At 52.3% G+C, this 15,444-nt stretch overlaps 2 protein-coding genes across 2 annotated transcripts in view; one reads left to right on the top strand and one right to left on the bottom strand.

The window, feature by feature from the left end:
- Nucleotides 1–15,444, top strand: part of tei (irregular chiasm C-roughest protein teiresias) — a 28,096-nt gene that overhangs the window by 2,541 nt on the left and 10,111 nt on the right. The window lies entirely within an intron of this gene.
- LOC100908799 (WD repeat-containing protein 18) lies at nt 426–2,244 on the bottom strand. The gene is made up of 4 exons (XM_003745149.2): nt 2,196–2,244; nt 1,660–1,971; nt 734–1,491; nt 426–649 (listed from the first exon to the last, which is right to left on the bottom strand). The coding sequence occupies exons 2-4, from the start codon at nt 1,830–1,832 to the stop codon at nt 426–428; spliced, it is 1,155 nt and encodes a 384-aa protein (XP_003745197.1). The 5' UTR covers nt 1,833–1,971; nt 2,196–2,244.

Here is a 15,444-nt window from a genome sequence, read left to right as displayed (position 1 = left end):
AGGCGTATCGGGCCGATGTGTAGAACGTTCTTGGGCCGATACGTCTTCGACGATCAGTTTTAGCGTCGAACTTTTATTGCTTTCCACCCTAGTTCGATGTGAACTCTCAGCGGGAAAGCGGAATTGAGATTGATCGAACCGTCGGAATTATTCTCCATCGAAAAAAAAAACAATTTTATAGCCTCATTGAGCCTGTCGCGGCGGGCTTCCCTTCACTTGTTTTCATGATTCATGAATGAGAAAGAGAACTAGGGCACTCTGAATGATGCCTCTATGGATATTCATTGCTTGAGTATACGGAGTTGAGCGAGGGAGAAACATTGCCGAAATATCCATATTTATTTACAAGGCCGTACATCAGGGGAGCACGTACGCTGCTCCGATGGGTATCGATTGACATTCTATCCATCCACAGCCGGGCTGTTTCAGAGACTGGCCACAACAAAGTTCACAATGTCGGTGTTCGCAATGGCGATCTTCTTCATCATGTCCCTTGTCTGCGGAGGAATCGAGAGCTCTTCCTGAGCTCTTTCGCAAGGCTTGACTTCGATCGCAACGTTTTCCTGCTCCTCCTCGAGGCGATCGTGACTCTGACGCGTAACGTCACTTTTCGAGAAGGCTCGTTGGAAGTTGCAAACGGAGGCCAGGGCTGGAATGCGATCCAAACTCGATTTGAGAAACAGTCCTCACAAGTGATGTCGGCTGGAAAATTTAATCGTACCCATTGACTGACCTTTGGATTTGTTGGCTTCCTTGGAGAGAGCGTTGCTCGGGAATGAGGCGATCCTGACGTTAGTGACAGCTCCGTCGTGGCGCAGTGTTTGCAGGAGATGTCCGTGTTCGGCGTCCCAGATCCGAGCGGTAGCATCATCGGATCCTGAGAGCAGCAGATGGGTCGACACCGATAAACATCTCACGGGTCCATTGTGTCCGACGAACTCGAGCTGAGATTCATCTTTAAGGCTCAAGCGGACGATGGTTCCTTCTTTGAAACCTACGAAAACCGCGTCCATGCTCGGCGTCATGTCCACGGAGTCGATGACTTTGCCAAAGAACTTCCTGTATTCGAGACAGCCCGTTTGCAGACTATGGACCGTTAAGAGACCAGCGCTGCTGACAGAGGTCACCAAGGATCCGACCACGCACATATCCTGTATTGCCTGGTTGTGATCCTTGAACGTCATGTCGGGCTCAGGAATTTCGTCGGGATGGAAGCAGTCGATGGGCCAGACGCTCACGGAGCTGTCATGGGATGCGGATATGACTGAAGTTCCGTCGTCGGTGAATTTCACGACCGTCACCGGCTGGAAATGCGCTTGTATACTTCCGATAAGCGCTCCAGTCGAGACTTCCCACAAGTACAGTTCGCAACCGATGCCAGCGACGCAGTGATTGCCGCTCGGTGAAACGGCCAGGGCTCTGACCTTGTCCGGAGCAGCGAATCTCCGAGTAGATTGTTCATATTGTCTGAACGACCACAGACTGAAGGCTCTGGAGGAGCAAATTGAGAATACAGTCAAGGGATCGATCGAATAGAGGCACCCTAGTGGTTCAATTGGAGACTCGTGACTACGTGAGTGCGTCACGTCTGTGAGGCCCTATTGAATATGAGTTTCCAGGGCATCAGTTGGATTTCTCGTGCACCGAAGTTGAACTCACGTTTTATCTTTCTGAGCCGAGAGTATGTAATCTCCCTTTATGAAGGACAGTGTCCGTGGCTGCGAAACCCCTCCAGTGTAACAGCTCAACGGACCGCCTGTCTCTAGATTCCAGACTCTAACATTGTAATTTCCCGCACCGTCGGTGGTGTATGCGACATTCCGCACCGCCATGGTGATGTTGGTGAAACCTCGGATGACTTTCGTCGCGAACGAATGTTGACGAACCAATCGTCGCCCTGTGAGAGGGAAGCTCTCTGTCTTATCGGTGGGATCTCCTTGTTCGCAATGCTTTGGTCGATCCGCCAAGAATCTGCATCAGAAAAAGCATCAACTTCACCACTTGAGCACGGGAAACACCGGTAGCTCGGCCCGCGCGCAAAATACTTCTGCTCTACTTATGATTCACAATTGAGGGGGCTTGGAAGCCAAGGTCCGGAGTCGATGAGATCACTTCGTCTGCATCTGAGCTCCGGACAAAAAATTGATCAGACTCTCAATTTTCCTCTTCTTTTCCTCCAAATCGAAAAATCGCACCTCAAGTAGTAGGAGGCACACACTGGACAACAACACAAACACGATCCCGAGCACTTTGAAGCGTGGTCGCGCTAAAGGGGCGCTGCGATCGCAGGGAATTCTCTCCTAAAGCACTCCCTCACCGGAGCGCGGTCGTTTTCGAAAATGGAGAGGGGTATTCTCCACCTCCGAAAACGACAGTGAGAGATCTCGTTAGCCGGTCCACGCTACCGAAGAAAGATTCGAAACTTCAGCCCGATGCTTCGAGTTCACCTAACCACTTACCTACTTCTACGGCGAGAGGAAACCTTCTCGGTGGAGTTTTCTGAGAGCAGGGGTCCCCGTCAGAATTTCAGGGGGGCTGCTGTACCGGTCGCCACCAACAGCAGTATGTGTCAAGTACTGAGGTCTTCATCAGATGCATCCGCTTTCGTCGATGCGTCCACGGAAGATTTCCCTTACCGGTGATACGCGAGGCCTTGACGTGGGATTTCGGATGAGAGTCCAGAGGGAAAGCCTCGAAACAGCGGACGACCTCAATGACCCCGTCGATAAGCAACGTTCTGTGGGAGCATCTCGTACTTTCCGCTACCGATCCAAGCCTGGAATCCACTGCGAGCTCCGCGACTCACCCGGTGGAGGTCGATCAGTACCCATGCACATTCCGAGCGGGGGAACCCTAATCCATAGTCTCCCCACCGTTTTCCTTCCCGACGGATTCCTCATTTCTCGTTTTGCGGAGGTTCATCCTCCCGATATGAAGCTGGACCCGTCCAGAGAATGGATCCAGCAATACCTCCTGAATCGAATGACACCGTCTCTCATGCGATTGTGGTGAACACGATGATGACAGAGACTACTATCATGGCGGACACATCTTTTCGAACCATTTAATCAGCTATCTTCCATCGGTGTCGATCTTCCTCCATTGGATCGACAAGCAGGCAAGCAGGCAGAAGACTGACTGACTGACTGAATGAATGGGTGGGAGCCGCCAGGCAGGCCGCTGTCGGCTTGTCTAAGCTGGCTAAGCAGGATTTCCTTATTCAATGGTTTTCTCTCAGCACTTATGACTCCCCACAAGTTGAGTCACCGCACGTGCCATCTCTTCTTCTGCTCGTGCCCCCCTCCCTCCATCCATTCTAGCCTATCTCGAGCTTCCCTTAACTTGAACCAATCGCCTGTTTGGCGCTAAGACATAGGTCGCTCGGTCGATTCGTTCAATCGGTCGGTCGGGCAGACGGGCGGGCGGCTCGTCTGACTGGCTGGCTGGCGGGCGGGCGACCGTCGGCTGACTGGGTCTTTGTTGTGTCGGTTTCAGATCCTGAGAAGGGACTCAGGAGTGAATTCAGGAGGACGAGGCTTAGGTGGAGCGACCGGAAGAGAGCGAAGGAGTCTACATGAATGATCGTCCGATGGCTGACTAGCGCTCGCTTATTAAAACGATTGCTGGAGTTCGTTGAGTATCAGCAGGGGGTCCGCCGAGCGACTGGCATTCGTTTGCCCGATCTATTCGGGGACTTTCCCCTCCGCTGATAATTTCGACTGCTCCTCAAACGTTGCTAGGATACTCAACCTGCTCCGATAACCAGACTCGCTCGCCTCCATGCCCACGTAAACCGAAAGTTGCGTTTATACTGCGGCAGGGATGTGTATCACCGAGCAATACTGCTTATGTATGTACTCATCGAGCCGATACTGCAGAGGGATAATCCGCGGTTTCGGGAATAAATTACGGCAGACGAATGTATTTTGGTGGGAGATTCATCGATTTAAATAATCATCAGGAGACGACGTTTATCTCTCGACGTCGCCGGCGTTACAAAGTCGTGCCTCATAGTCTGACTGGGGCTGAGGAGAAAGTAGAGGACGGCGACGACAATGTCTCCCACACAGTAACGACTCGCTTAAGATCGACAACGCGGTGATCCATCCTGGGAGGGCACCGCGCGCTGAATCTCAACAAAGTGATTTTGTTTTATCGACAAACATCGAGTGCTGCGGAACTTATCCGATGGCTGCGTCAGCATTGAAGGTCCCCTGCCAAGAGGTCTTCGTCGATTCGTCGACCGAAGGAAGGGACCAGAGAACATGTCACGCGATCACTCCTGGTTTCCTTCAACCACGTGTCCGATAGTTTTTTTTCCGATGCTGTTCTTCTCGACCTCGGCCGTCCGTTCTGCCGGCGGCGGTGACGGCGAGAGAATTTTCGTCGGGGAAAAACAATGTTTGGAGCGAGTTCGAGCGAGGAACATGGATTCTTTTATCGTGATCCGAACACAATAAATACTTTTAGTGAGAAAAACTCCTGATGGAGACCAGAGCCGACCATCGAGCTGGGCTCCCACTGAGCTCGCTTCCCAAGGCCCCCCGATCTTTTCCCATAGAGCGTAATGTTATTAAAGCGTGAGCGACATTTCTTCTCGGAGAAAGCGAGCGAGCAAGCGAGTTGAGGAGAGATTCCACTCGCGGAACGAATCGCGTTTACCACCAAAACCACCACCGCCTCGGAGAAACGCACGACCGACAGACAGCCTTCTTCTGACGCGGGAATCTCAACATCACACATTTGGCCCTTCGGGCGGAGAAGCGCGACAAACGCGACCGAGAGGAGCAAGGAAAAAAATAAAAAGAGAAGCAAGCGAACGAGGGAGCAAGTACATGGTTTTCTTTTCATCTCACGAGCCAGAGAAGAGGGAGAAAAAGCGCCAAAGATGCCACACGAACTCAGAGTCAAACATACATTCCTCCCATCCTTCTGCGTCTACAATTGGGAAGAAACTCGGAAAAAAAACGGCACGGGGCATAACTTCAGGAATGGTGTCACCGAACCGCAACTGCAATAACAACAGCCGCTCAAGCAAGGCGGCTTGCAGTTTTCGCTGCGAAATATCGGCAGGCGGCATTGATCTCGCGGATGTACCCTCTCGCGAGAGGCCTCCGCCGTTGTTCTGTCGCGGCAACGAATGTAGCTGTAACGAATGTAGACTGCTCCGAGTGTATGACACCTAGGGACAACTGCAACATTCACGAGCATGTTGCGAAACACTTGCGTAAGAGGAAACTTGTTCTTATCGCCTCCACGAGCGCTGTGTTGTACAACATCGGCTCCTTGCTCCTCATCTCAGGTAGTCGTGCGCAGGAGGAGGATTTTGTTGGCTTGGCTGAGTTGTTGGCATCGGCCTCGCAGATACATTGCGTCTCCATATCGCTCCAGATTCGCTGCGCGAAAAGTATTCCCTGCGTTTCCCGGAACCATCCGGGGACTATTCCGATTCGGATGCACGCGTCGGTCGTTCGGTTCGAGTTCATCAGCGTAGAGTATCGTCGTCATCACTGTTCTGTCCTCGTTCTGGTTGTTGTGGTGGTCATAATTAATATTGCTCGTTCCATTATCAACTTGCCTTGTCATGAAGGAGAAGCTATTGTAACTTTTGCCAATGGTTCTACGCATCAGCGGTGGGCAGAACAATGGGCGCTGACGATGAGGAGCTTGCCGCTGCCGCAGCAAAACCAGCTCATCAAGAAACTCTAAAATAAGCTCACTGTCCGTGTCAACCAGAATAGGTTCTTATGAGCCGGAGGCAAGCGAGCGAGCACTCACTGAGGCGGTTAGGTAGTATGCAGTCTCTGTAAGACCCACTGTCGGACAAGCGGACAGACGGCGACTACAGAGGCATGCGGTTGTCGCTTGGCACCCTGGTCGTAGATCTAAGATCAAGCAGCGGAAAGACTCACGCATGCTTCAACCCCGAGCCGCAGCCTCCGCTATCGACGATGGCGAGCTTTGCTATTCTGGTTTAAGCAAGCGGAACCTGTCTACGTGTTGTCGTCGTCGTCGTGGTCGAGTTTTTGGCTTTGACTCCATGTGCCGTTGCCCTCAGCTGCCCTCCCTTCCCCCCTCAAGTGGAAACTCCCTCCCCCACGTGGAAGCTCCCTCCAATGAGTGGCTAATTAAGGCGAGAAGTAGCTTCTCGAAGAACATGATGAGACCGGGGGAAAACTGGCATCGAACACGTACACGGCTCGTCGTCTATACGCGAACATAACCGACCTCGCCAACGATCCCGCCCAGATACTTCGCCTCCACCATGCGATCTCTACATGGACGCTTGATTAGAGCACGAGAGTTGGACGAGGAAGAAGTTGAGCAGAAGTCTCCGAGGCGTTTCGGTCGACTCTTCGCTTCCCCACAGGCGAACTGACACCCCAGAAACCACTCCGCGAAAGTGGGTCATCGCGGTAGGTTCTGGGTGGCCTTATGGCAACCGTTTATACGCGCGCAGGGTGATCATTCTTTGACGAAGGAGGGAGCCTCAGAAATTGTCTAATATGTAGAGCTTGTCTCCAGAAACTTTCGGGGATGTCTCGAATTCTAAACTTTTGTCCCCCGGGTTTCTCGAGTTTCGTGCAAGGAAACTCCGCCATTCGGATCATCTGGAATCTCCGAGGGTATTCCGCGCGGGCTTCCAGGCAAGGAATGAGGTTTTCCGGGACGATTCCACGGCTGAGACAGGATTCGTCTTCTGGGTTTCCCTGACTTCGCTTAAAATGCGCGCTACAATATGAATCATATGAAATGAAGAGCTAGTGTAAGATGCCCACTGATGCTGAGGTTCACGAAGAGACACTCCGTAAAATGAGGAGACCCTTCTGAAGGTTAGGAGACCCTTCCGCTTCGGAGCCTTCTGTGAGCAGAGGGTTCACACGCTACACGCTGACTCTCATGGGGTGCGGTCGCAGGCCGCCATGGGTGATCTTCGGAAAAATCGAGTTCTCCTGAAATCGATTTCCTCCTAGGATCCGAAATTCTCCGAGATTCCGCCTGCATCTCGACTTATAAATGAAATACGCATGTCGTTTCAATGAGTCCATCCCTCCAAAACGATCGACAGCGAATTTCCTCTCCCCATGCTTTCTTACCGCTCGTGTGATCGACAATCCGCTGGTGAACCGATCTGCCGTACGACTGGCGGACAGTGACGTTCACGATGATGACGATGACGACCGCACGTCTGGAAACTCGGCGTCAGAGATTGTTATATGTACTACAACGGAGACTAACTTACGCTGACAAAGAAGCATCAGGCGGATGGGTTTCGAGGATTGTCTTGCGGGGGAACTCCCCGACACCGGGACACCGCATTATTTCTAGAGTCGTCTTTTTTCAATAATGGCACAAAACAACGATCTGTGCGGGATTTATGCTCCGGAGCTCAAGCGCTCCTGCTTCGGAGAAACAAAGGTTTTTCTCTGAAAAATTCTGCGTCCTCCACTAGAGGAAGGGTCGGCTCGTCAAGAAAACAGAAGGAGACACGAAGCCATGAGAGAGTCCCGAGAATCATAGGGAAAACCACAACAGAAAGTTTGTACCGGAGAAATCTGTCAGCTTGGTCAGGCTCGGTTGAGCATGGCTTCCTCTCATTTCCTTCGGCCGCTATGTCATGCATCGGAGTACACGTCAATCGTCACTGGTTAGATGGCTGCCAGCGGCGCCCACGATGCAGGCGGCATGGCTTACCGGTTCGAGGGAGCCGAGGAGCGCCTATAAGAACGCTTCATGAGCTGTGATTGCTGGGCAGTTTTTGTAGGAGGACCTTGAGGGGGGAACTAACGATAGAAATAAAGCACGGACTAGATAGAGCAGCGGTAAAACCCTAATAAAAATACTTCGCATGCCAGACATTGGGTAGACTCTTACGCCAGATGCATCGGGTTTTTCGGGAACTCTCGAACTTGTTCTGTTTTCGACAAATGTCCTTAGGAGCAAACCGATCGGGAGAAAAAAGTATCGACCGGAGACCGAAAGTGGCTGCTGGGGGAACAAACGTCTCCCTGGCCGAGGTGACGTCGTGGAAAGCCAGTCGGGTGAATTTACGTGGCCCTCGGCGGCGAACTTATTCAGCAGAATTCACCGATCCATAGTCCACGGATGTAGTGAATCACATGAGTTCAATCGAATTGAGAGCAAATCAGGATCGAGTCGAGGAGTCACGCTCTCCGTTGGATCTCTCGCGTCGGCATCGGGCTCGCCAATTGGAGACAAATGATCAACCCGAATCGTAACCAGCAGCCTCGCCAACTCTCCCACAGCAATGCGCTATGTAACTTTCGAATCTCATCGGGAACCGACGACGATGATGAGCGCGGATATCATTGGTCCCATGTAGACTCTTCCCACACTCTTAACTAGCTTGAAATTCTCTCTGTGCCTTCCCCTCGCATGCTTAATCGGGCGGCCAACCGGTCCGTCCGTAGGCTGGTCGCTCTGCCCGTAGGTCGGTCGCTCGCTCGTTGGTCGCATGAGAGAATCGGCACAACCCCGGTCACCCAAAACGAATCACTTTCTTGTCGTTCCTCCCAATCTGTCTGTGTATGTATGTGAGTATATATTGTCAGTCTCCCGCGATCGCATTTTTCTCTCTGTAGAAGAACAATCTTCCCAACAACGACAGCGATGAGGACGACGACGACGAGTACATCGACATTGAGTCGATCGAGAAGGGAGTTCAGAGAGAAAGAGGCCCGCCCCTTTCGGAAGGGGGACATTTTAAAATATTTGCATCCAGCCAAAGCAGGAATCGTTCGCCAAACGACGCTGAGTGCAGTGTCGTCCAACAAATATTCACACAGGTCTCGCTATAGCCGGGACGAGCCAGCCCGGAGCGCGTACACTATGCATCGAGTCAATGGCAGTGAAAAGAGGGGCATTGTTGCACCCGACTCCGACAGATGACCGACGGCGGCGATTCTTGGCTTTGGTGCTGTTGTCGCCCCGATCGGCGAGAGCTGCAAGATCGGTGACTTCGGCCATATATTCAGAGCATCTGTTTACCTGGAGATTCATGGAGCTCTATCCCAGAAGGGCCGCACGCTTTCTTTAATGGTCGATCGGTGCGGTCCCGGAGGGCCGTCTACGTTTATTTTGCTTCGAATCCGGCTGATTCATTACCCTGAGTAGACCCTTTGGCTCCGGCAGCAATGTCTCGAGCTGTCTACACGGATGCTCTGGTTCTACCACGCAGGTGGACCTCGGAAGGCGGAAATATGAAACACAACAACTGATGATGCTTCTTCCATTTTGGCTTCGTCAACTTCCCCCTCCGACAGTTCCGTTAATCATGGAGAACTAGCCGACTAACTGAAAGAGGTACTGGCCACGGGGAGAGTGAGTCGCAAGCGGGCCCTTCTTCTATTGGTCCGTCCGAGAGGAGGCAACTTCCATTAAGAGAGAGATGCTCACAACGCGAAAGTTCCGCTCTCACAGGATCAGATGCCTCGACGTCCCTCCTTCTTCGCTCTGGAGTAACGACTACCTGCACCGGAGATCTCACAAAACACAAGATAAAACTCGAAACCACTGAGAAAACAAACACCCACCTAGCTGGCAATTTACGGGGCATACCATCTTTTATTCTTTGACCTACCGCAAGCTCTCTCAACACCTTCATCAGCGCCAGCAGAGCCACCCTGACCTCTCTGCCGACCATTTACGCCGGTGGCTGGGATTCTCTCGGGAGGACTATAGAGCGGATGGATCTATCGCTCGTCTTCTTGCCCCGTTGTCGGGTGCTGCCGGGCCGGCAGTTACCTACAAGATGACACCCTTCGTTTTTCGCGTTCCCCCGTATGAACACGCTATATTCTACTCCGAAGACATTTCGATCCGCTCCAAGTATACGAAGATGACTAACCACCCGGACTTTGTCACGGTGATGCCTTGCGAGTGAGCGTCAGCCGGCTCGCGGAACATTCCCTGAACGACATCAGCGAGCCATTCCACCAGCGCTATTCATTCATTCCGAAGAATCTCGGCGGGGCCATTAGAACTCTGAGAGAGAAAAATCAAAAATCTCGGCATCGGAATCCCGCATATGAGGATCTCGGATGATGGAAGCGAAGCCCCAGTGTGCCGATCTCTCGAGATTGCGGACCAGCTCCCTTAGACAGCCGGCTACGATATTGATATCGGACACAGGTTGGTTTTTTTTTAAAAGCTCTCCCGGGATCCGACGACAACCGAGAGCTTCCTTCGTTCTCGTTGAGAAGCGGATTCCCTGCTTGGCTGCTCTACTCAATCTGCGACCACCTGCACTGACTGAGCTCACCTGCATTAGCGAGAAGGAGCGTGTAGGTTGTTGGGCGGCTCGCTATCCAGCCGGGCGGCCGGCAAGGTAATCCAATTGAGGCAACCAATGGAATTATGATGATAACAACAAGAACGAGAACAAATGAATAGCGTCACATGGAGCTCAGAGATGGCCGTGGGGAGGGTTATATGCTGGCCTTCCTCCTGAACAAGGAGGGTATAGTGCCGTTGGTGGTGGTGGAGGAAGTAGTAGTAGCAACAACAACGGCGACGAGTCACCCTTCTCTGCCAGCCAGGGTGAGACCGGACGCAGGAGGAGAAGAGAGAACAGGGATACCACGTTCATGCGCGCAGACGGGAACCTAGCGGAGGGTATATATTAATTTATCGTGCGTCAGACTCACCGGAGAGCAAGAGGGCAACGCGGGAGGCCAAGAGCGAAGCCTCTGCCATAAGAACATTAGAAGGAGTAGTTGGACACCGGGAAGGAGGGAGATCCATGGATGGCTTAGTCAGCTTGCGGCTTAGTCTCGATTAAGTATAACCATATACAACAGCCACAAGCAGAGCAAACTCAGAGGACACCTGGCGGAGTCAAGGGAATCCACCGCACACCAGGTGGTCGCCTCTCCCAATCCTTTACTACTCTTCCTTTACTTGCCACCGTTTCCCCGATACATATCGTGGGAATTCTGACGTCGAGAGGAACAGCCGGAGGCTCCGGAGATGGGCTTCTCGGAGCATTTATACTCCACAGAGAATTATCCCAAGACAAAGTCGGGAGGAGCACGACGGTGAACGCAAAACACATTTCTAGACACATTAGGGACAGCTGGGCATACGCTGGCCGGGTTTCGCCCTCGATAGAGGCCCGCGGCCGAAAACCGTCGGCAGTGTCATCCTGGCTAACAGAGGACGCTGGTCCGGGGCGTTCGCTTCTGGGTAACACTGTTTTTCACTTGTGTGGAAATGAGCCGGCAAGACAGAAAGGAAACCGAGGAGGGAGGAGACGCAACGAGAAGACGTACGGGGGAGATGAAACGAACGAAACTTAGAATGCTCCCTCAGAGCGGGAAACGCTCCGAGCACCGTTCATGGAAGCAGCAATAGCGTCGCCACCTTACAGAAACGACTTTAGCCACGAGCACCCGCAACGCCCGAGCTGAGGGCTGGACGAACAATTACGAGTTGGAAGAAAGAAAAGCTGCGAAAATTTGCCGCCTTGTTAAACGTTTTACTGCTTCTTCCGTCTTTGCTGCCCTCTCCGTTGTTCGGCTCACACCTGAGCCTTGGTTCGGTCGCGGCCGCTCGATTGAAGGGAACTCGAGAGAGTGAAACATTGGTTCCGACTCCCCCGCAGCGAAAAATCTACGCGCATCGAGGCTCGGGCAGAAGTGCTATGAAATGATCGTTCCTCGATTCGACTTCTCCCCGGGCTTGACTCAACCCATAGAGAGCTGCTCACTGAGAGATTTTTGCTCGCGGCTGCTCTCGCAACGGGAACTCCACAGGCTCAGTACGGCGTATTGTCTGATACGCTGATCCCAACTAGCAGCCATACTCGTGAGCCCGCTTCACTTCCCATCGATGGGAATACGCTGCTCCGGAAAATCGGGACCAAGAATGGCGTCTCGCGCGTGATCTCCGAGCAACAGATGTGCCGCCCATGATCTCGGCAGCGAGTGCTTCAGGTTGTCTCGATTCTCGTTCAATTAGCCACTCAGGCGCCTATTGGCTTTCTTCCCCGATTAGTCTATTCCGCTGCTCTGGCTGAACGTCAGAACCGAGAGACGCTCCGGCCGAGGGGGTAGATGTGTCGTTCTTTGCTTGGCTGACTGAGCCATACATTCATTCGAGGCAACACGGCGAAACCAAATTGGCAGTCAGTCTCTTCGCTCGCCACCGGGAGATAAGACAGGAAGTTCATTGATTTGCAGACTCACACCACTGTCGGCGCCGCCGCCGTGGTCGCTCTAGTGAGGCATCAGCAAAACTATGGCTGACTGAGAGCGGTGGCATCACACAGAACGCCAGTCAAATAGCCAACCACGCCCATCAACTCGATCGAGTCATTGATCCATCCATCCTTCCGTCCGTCCTAGTATTCGTCTATCAATCGCTGCGAATCCATCAATATCCAGCTCTCGTCGTGACACTTCGCCTCATCTCATTCTCAGTCAGTGCCACCTCGACGAACGCTTCGGAGAAGCTTGCGGAGCGAGTACGGTCAAGTTATTATTTGACTTGTGCGCGATGATAGCTGTCATGATTATAACAATTACTGTACCGGAAACAGCACCGGCGCGGGGAGGCCTCGAACACCTTGGATAGCCTCGCACCAGGTTGATTTGCGAGTGGGTGGGTGGTTGTTGGTCGCTTGGATTGCCAGTCCGCTCGGTCGGGTCTTCCTCGGTCAGCTGCCCACGGACCGAGCACTTCACACCTCGGTCCGAAGACGAGTCCGTCTCGCTTTCGCCTGCTCCTTCGTCAGCTGGACACTCCAATGGCCGGGTCCCTCAGAAAGTACCAACCGACGTCGCTCAGGTACGTCACAAGGAGCGATCGTTTTGACAGTGTCTCGTGGAGTGCGTTTACCACGAAGAGCGAGTCAATAACTCGGTACTCGGTTTCGGTGGTTGATCCTGAACGTATACGCGGTCGTGGTCGTTGTAGTAGTGCCAGAAGCGTGTTGAGTTTCGCAGCGAGGCCCCACCACGATAAATCTGATCATCATCATCATCATCAGCATTGATGTCCGCCCCCAAACGTTCTCACCCTTCCTCCCTTACTTGCGACCGACCGACCGATTGACTTTCTGACGCCGCTGGCTGGATCTCAACAAGAGGAGTGGGCGTCTGTGAACTGTGTTTATCTCTTCTATATTTTGTTCTCACTTCGTTCTCGGAGCGATCGTCAGCTGGCGAAGGCCCGCACAAAGAGGAGGACAAGAGCAAACCAAAACAAAAGCGAAGATATTGCTCAATCAATGCCGGCTGTTGAATTAGAGTTATGGCAGCATCAAACGATCTGGTCGCTTTGGCTTCTTCTATCGAGCCTCGTAGTATTTGTCCGCTCCTGCCATCACTTCCCATCCACTTGACTCTCCCCTCGGTCTTCTCATTTTCCACATCCGACGATATGAGTCTTCGATTCAGTGACTTAGTGAGCCTGTCTCTGAGTGTGTGCGTGTGTTGATCTTCCTTTAGAACGATCAAACCGATATGCCTGCCTTAGCGAATCAATCGTCGTTGATGACGTTCTCGTATCGAGGTCTGCCATACCGCATGCTTGAATGGACTCCTACGCCGGCGTCGGCGTCGTCGTATCGCACATCGATCACGAGGATAAAAGCCGAGAAAAGAGGAAGATCCTGCTCTGAGAATACTCTGAACGTTTTTTCTCCCGTTCGCTTACCTGCTGTAATCAACTACACCAGAGCTGCGGAATGTCGAGAGGCATTCCTTGGGAGCGCTTTTTTCAAGTCCAAAGGAGCGGAGTTTAGAACGAAGATAACGAGACCGACTTTCTGTTTTTATTGAGGGAAATAGTCAGGCCGATAGGAACGTAACGATGAAGATAAGGAGTACACGAACAGATGTTGTTCGATACGGAACAGTCGAGTAAACTCCGACCGGCAAACTGACCGGCGACGACACTACGGTCTTATCATCCGTTCTTCGTTTTTTCGTTCTTACATTCATTCATCTGCCCGCTGCCTATGGCTGACTGACAACAATACAGAAACGTAACACGTGACGAACCATTAAACGAAAGAGGAATAGAGGGAAGAAAAACGATATAAAGAACGAACCGACATTCGGAGCAGCGTCGACACTCGGAGGCGGCCTCTCACAGCATCCGTAGCGTCCGAAGCAGCCTTGGCTAGATTCAATCTGTACACTCGGGAGAATAACCGACGGGACGCAACCGGCCGAGAACGAACCAGCCGGTTTCGACGATTCGCGATTTTTTCATGTTTCAGTCATCCCTGTTCCCCTATGCGCTTGTGGATTGAAGACGTGATCTGCCGAGGATTATGACCCGACCAACTCATTTCCCCGTTTTCTGATGCTTTGCGTAGTGGGAGAGAAGCTCTTCATAACTGGGGAAATCCGCAAAAAAGTACATCTATTGGTCCGAGGATCCCAATCCGGTTATAAGCTGAGGTAATTCGAGATGATCAGCTCACGAAGTCTGACGCGAATAAAAATACGCAGTCTCTGTCGGTGATATGGGCGCCGAAAACAACCGGAGTCAGTCTGGCAAAAATGTTGTGGAATCTCCGCGGAAGAAGACAATGCGAGACATTCCTCTGACGCCAATCTCAAGACGTACCATGCAGACGTTTTGCGGACCAGCGAGCGGAGAACCAATGAGACCGGAATGTCGACTAGGCTGCGGGTTTCACTAATACTATGCTGAGGTCATCAAGTGATCGCATTCTGTCCCCGGAGTTATTATATTTCTCTGTTCGCGGGAGTGCTGAGTATAATACGCTGATCGAGATGGAGGACCAGCGGCCGTGCGACGCTCCGACCGAGCGCGGGTCTGACAGTGGGCTAATTTGCCTCGTCTTCTCATTACAAATGGTTGTAAACACAATCATTGATGGGACTCTGGCGGTAATAGTGACGCTTCACTATATATTGCGTCATCGTAAACATTTATTGTGCGCCAGCTAGTAAGGAGGAGAACACCCGAACGAGGCGAGCGGACAAGCCAAAAGGCAAAGTAACCCACCAAACACGACGCACAACCCGGCTCGGGGCTCGGCAATCAACACGTATGCGAGATGTCTCCTGTGTATTCGTCTCAATAGGAACCAACACTGGTGGTGAACGTTCGCATCCTGAGCGATCGGTCAGGGGAGATAAGCGATTTAGGGCGATACAGCGCCATGATTGTGCGATCTATATTCCCCCCACGATCGAAGTTTTTTTCTGGATCTCTTCCTCCTTCTTGAAGATTCTCCGAAAGCTGGAGACGATTCTTCGTGGAGACGACGCACGTTGGAATGTCACCGAGAACATGAGATGTCTCTAAGCGTCAAATGTGCGAACAGATGCTCGTTGCTCGAGACTGATTACGGATTCTGGGCTTCGCTCTCACGAATCGGTCACATACAGGGTCAATTTCCGTGTATCGAAGAGTCATCCGCCGCCGCCGTCGTTGTTGTCTACT

The sequence above is a fragment of the Galendromus occidentalis genome, unplaced genomic scaffold, assembly GCF_000255335.2.
Source record: "Galendromus occidentalis unplaced genomic scaffold, Mocc_1.1 scf7180000077477, whole genome shotgun sequence".
Taxonomy (NCBI): domain Eukaryota; kingdom Metazoa; phylum Arthropoda; class Arachnida; order Mesostigmata; family Phytoseiidae; genus Galendromus; species Galendromus occidentalis.
This window is presented reverse-complemented; position numbering and strand designations above follow the sequence as displayed.

Excerpts from the sequence above, each read along its gene's own strand:
- LOC100908799 (XM_003745149.2), bottom strand. The coding sequence starts at position 1,832 with ATGGCGGTGCGGAATGTCGCATACACCACCGACGGTGCGGGAAATTAC. Across the intron at positions 1,492-1,659 it reads TCGGCTCAGAAAGATAAAAC|AGCCTTCAGTCTGTGGTCGT; the intron begins GTGAGTTCAACT and ends TTGCTCCTCCAG. Across the intron at positions 650-733 it reads GGAAGCCAACAAATCCAAAG|CCCTGGCCTCCGTTTGCAAC; the intron begins GTCAGTCAATGG and ends ATCGCATTCCAG.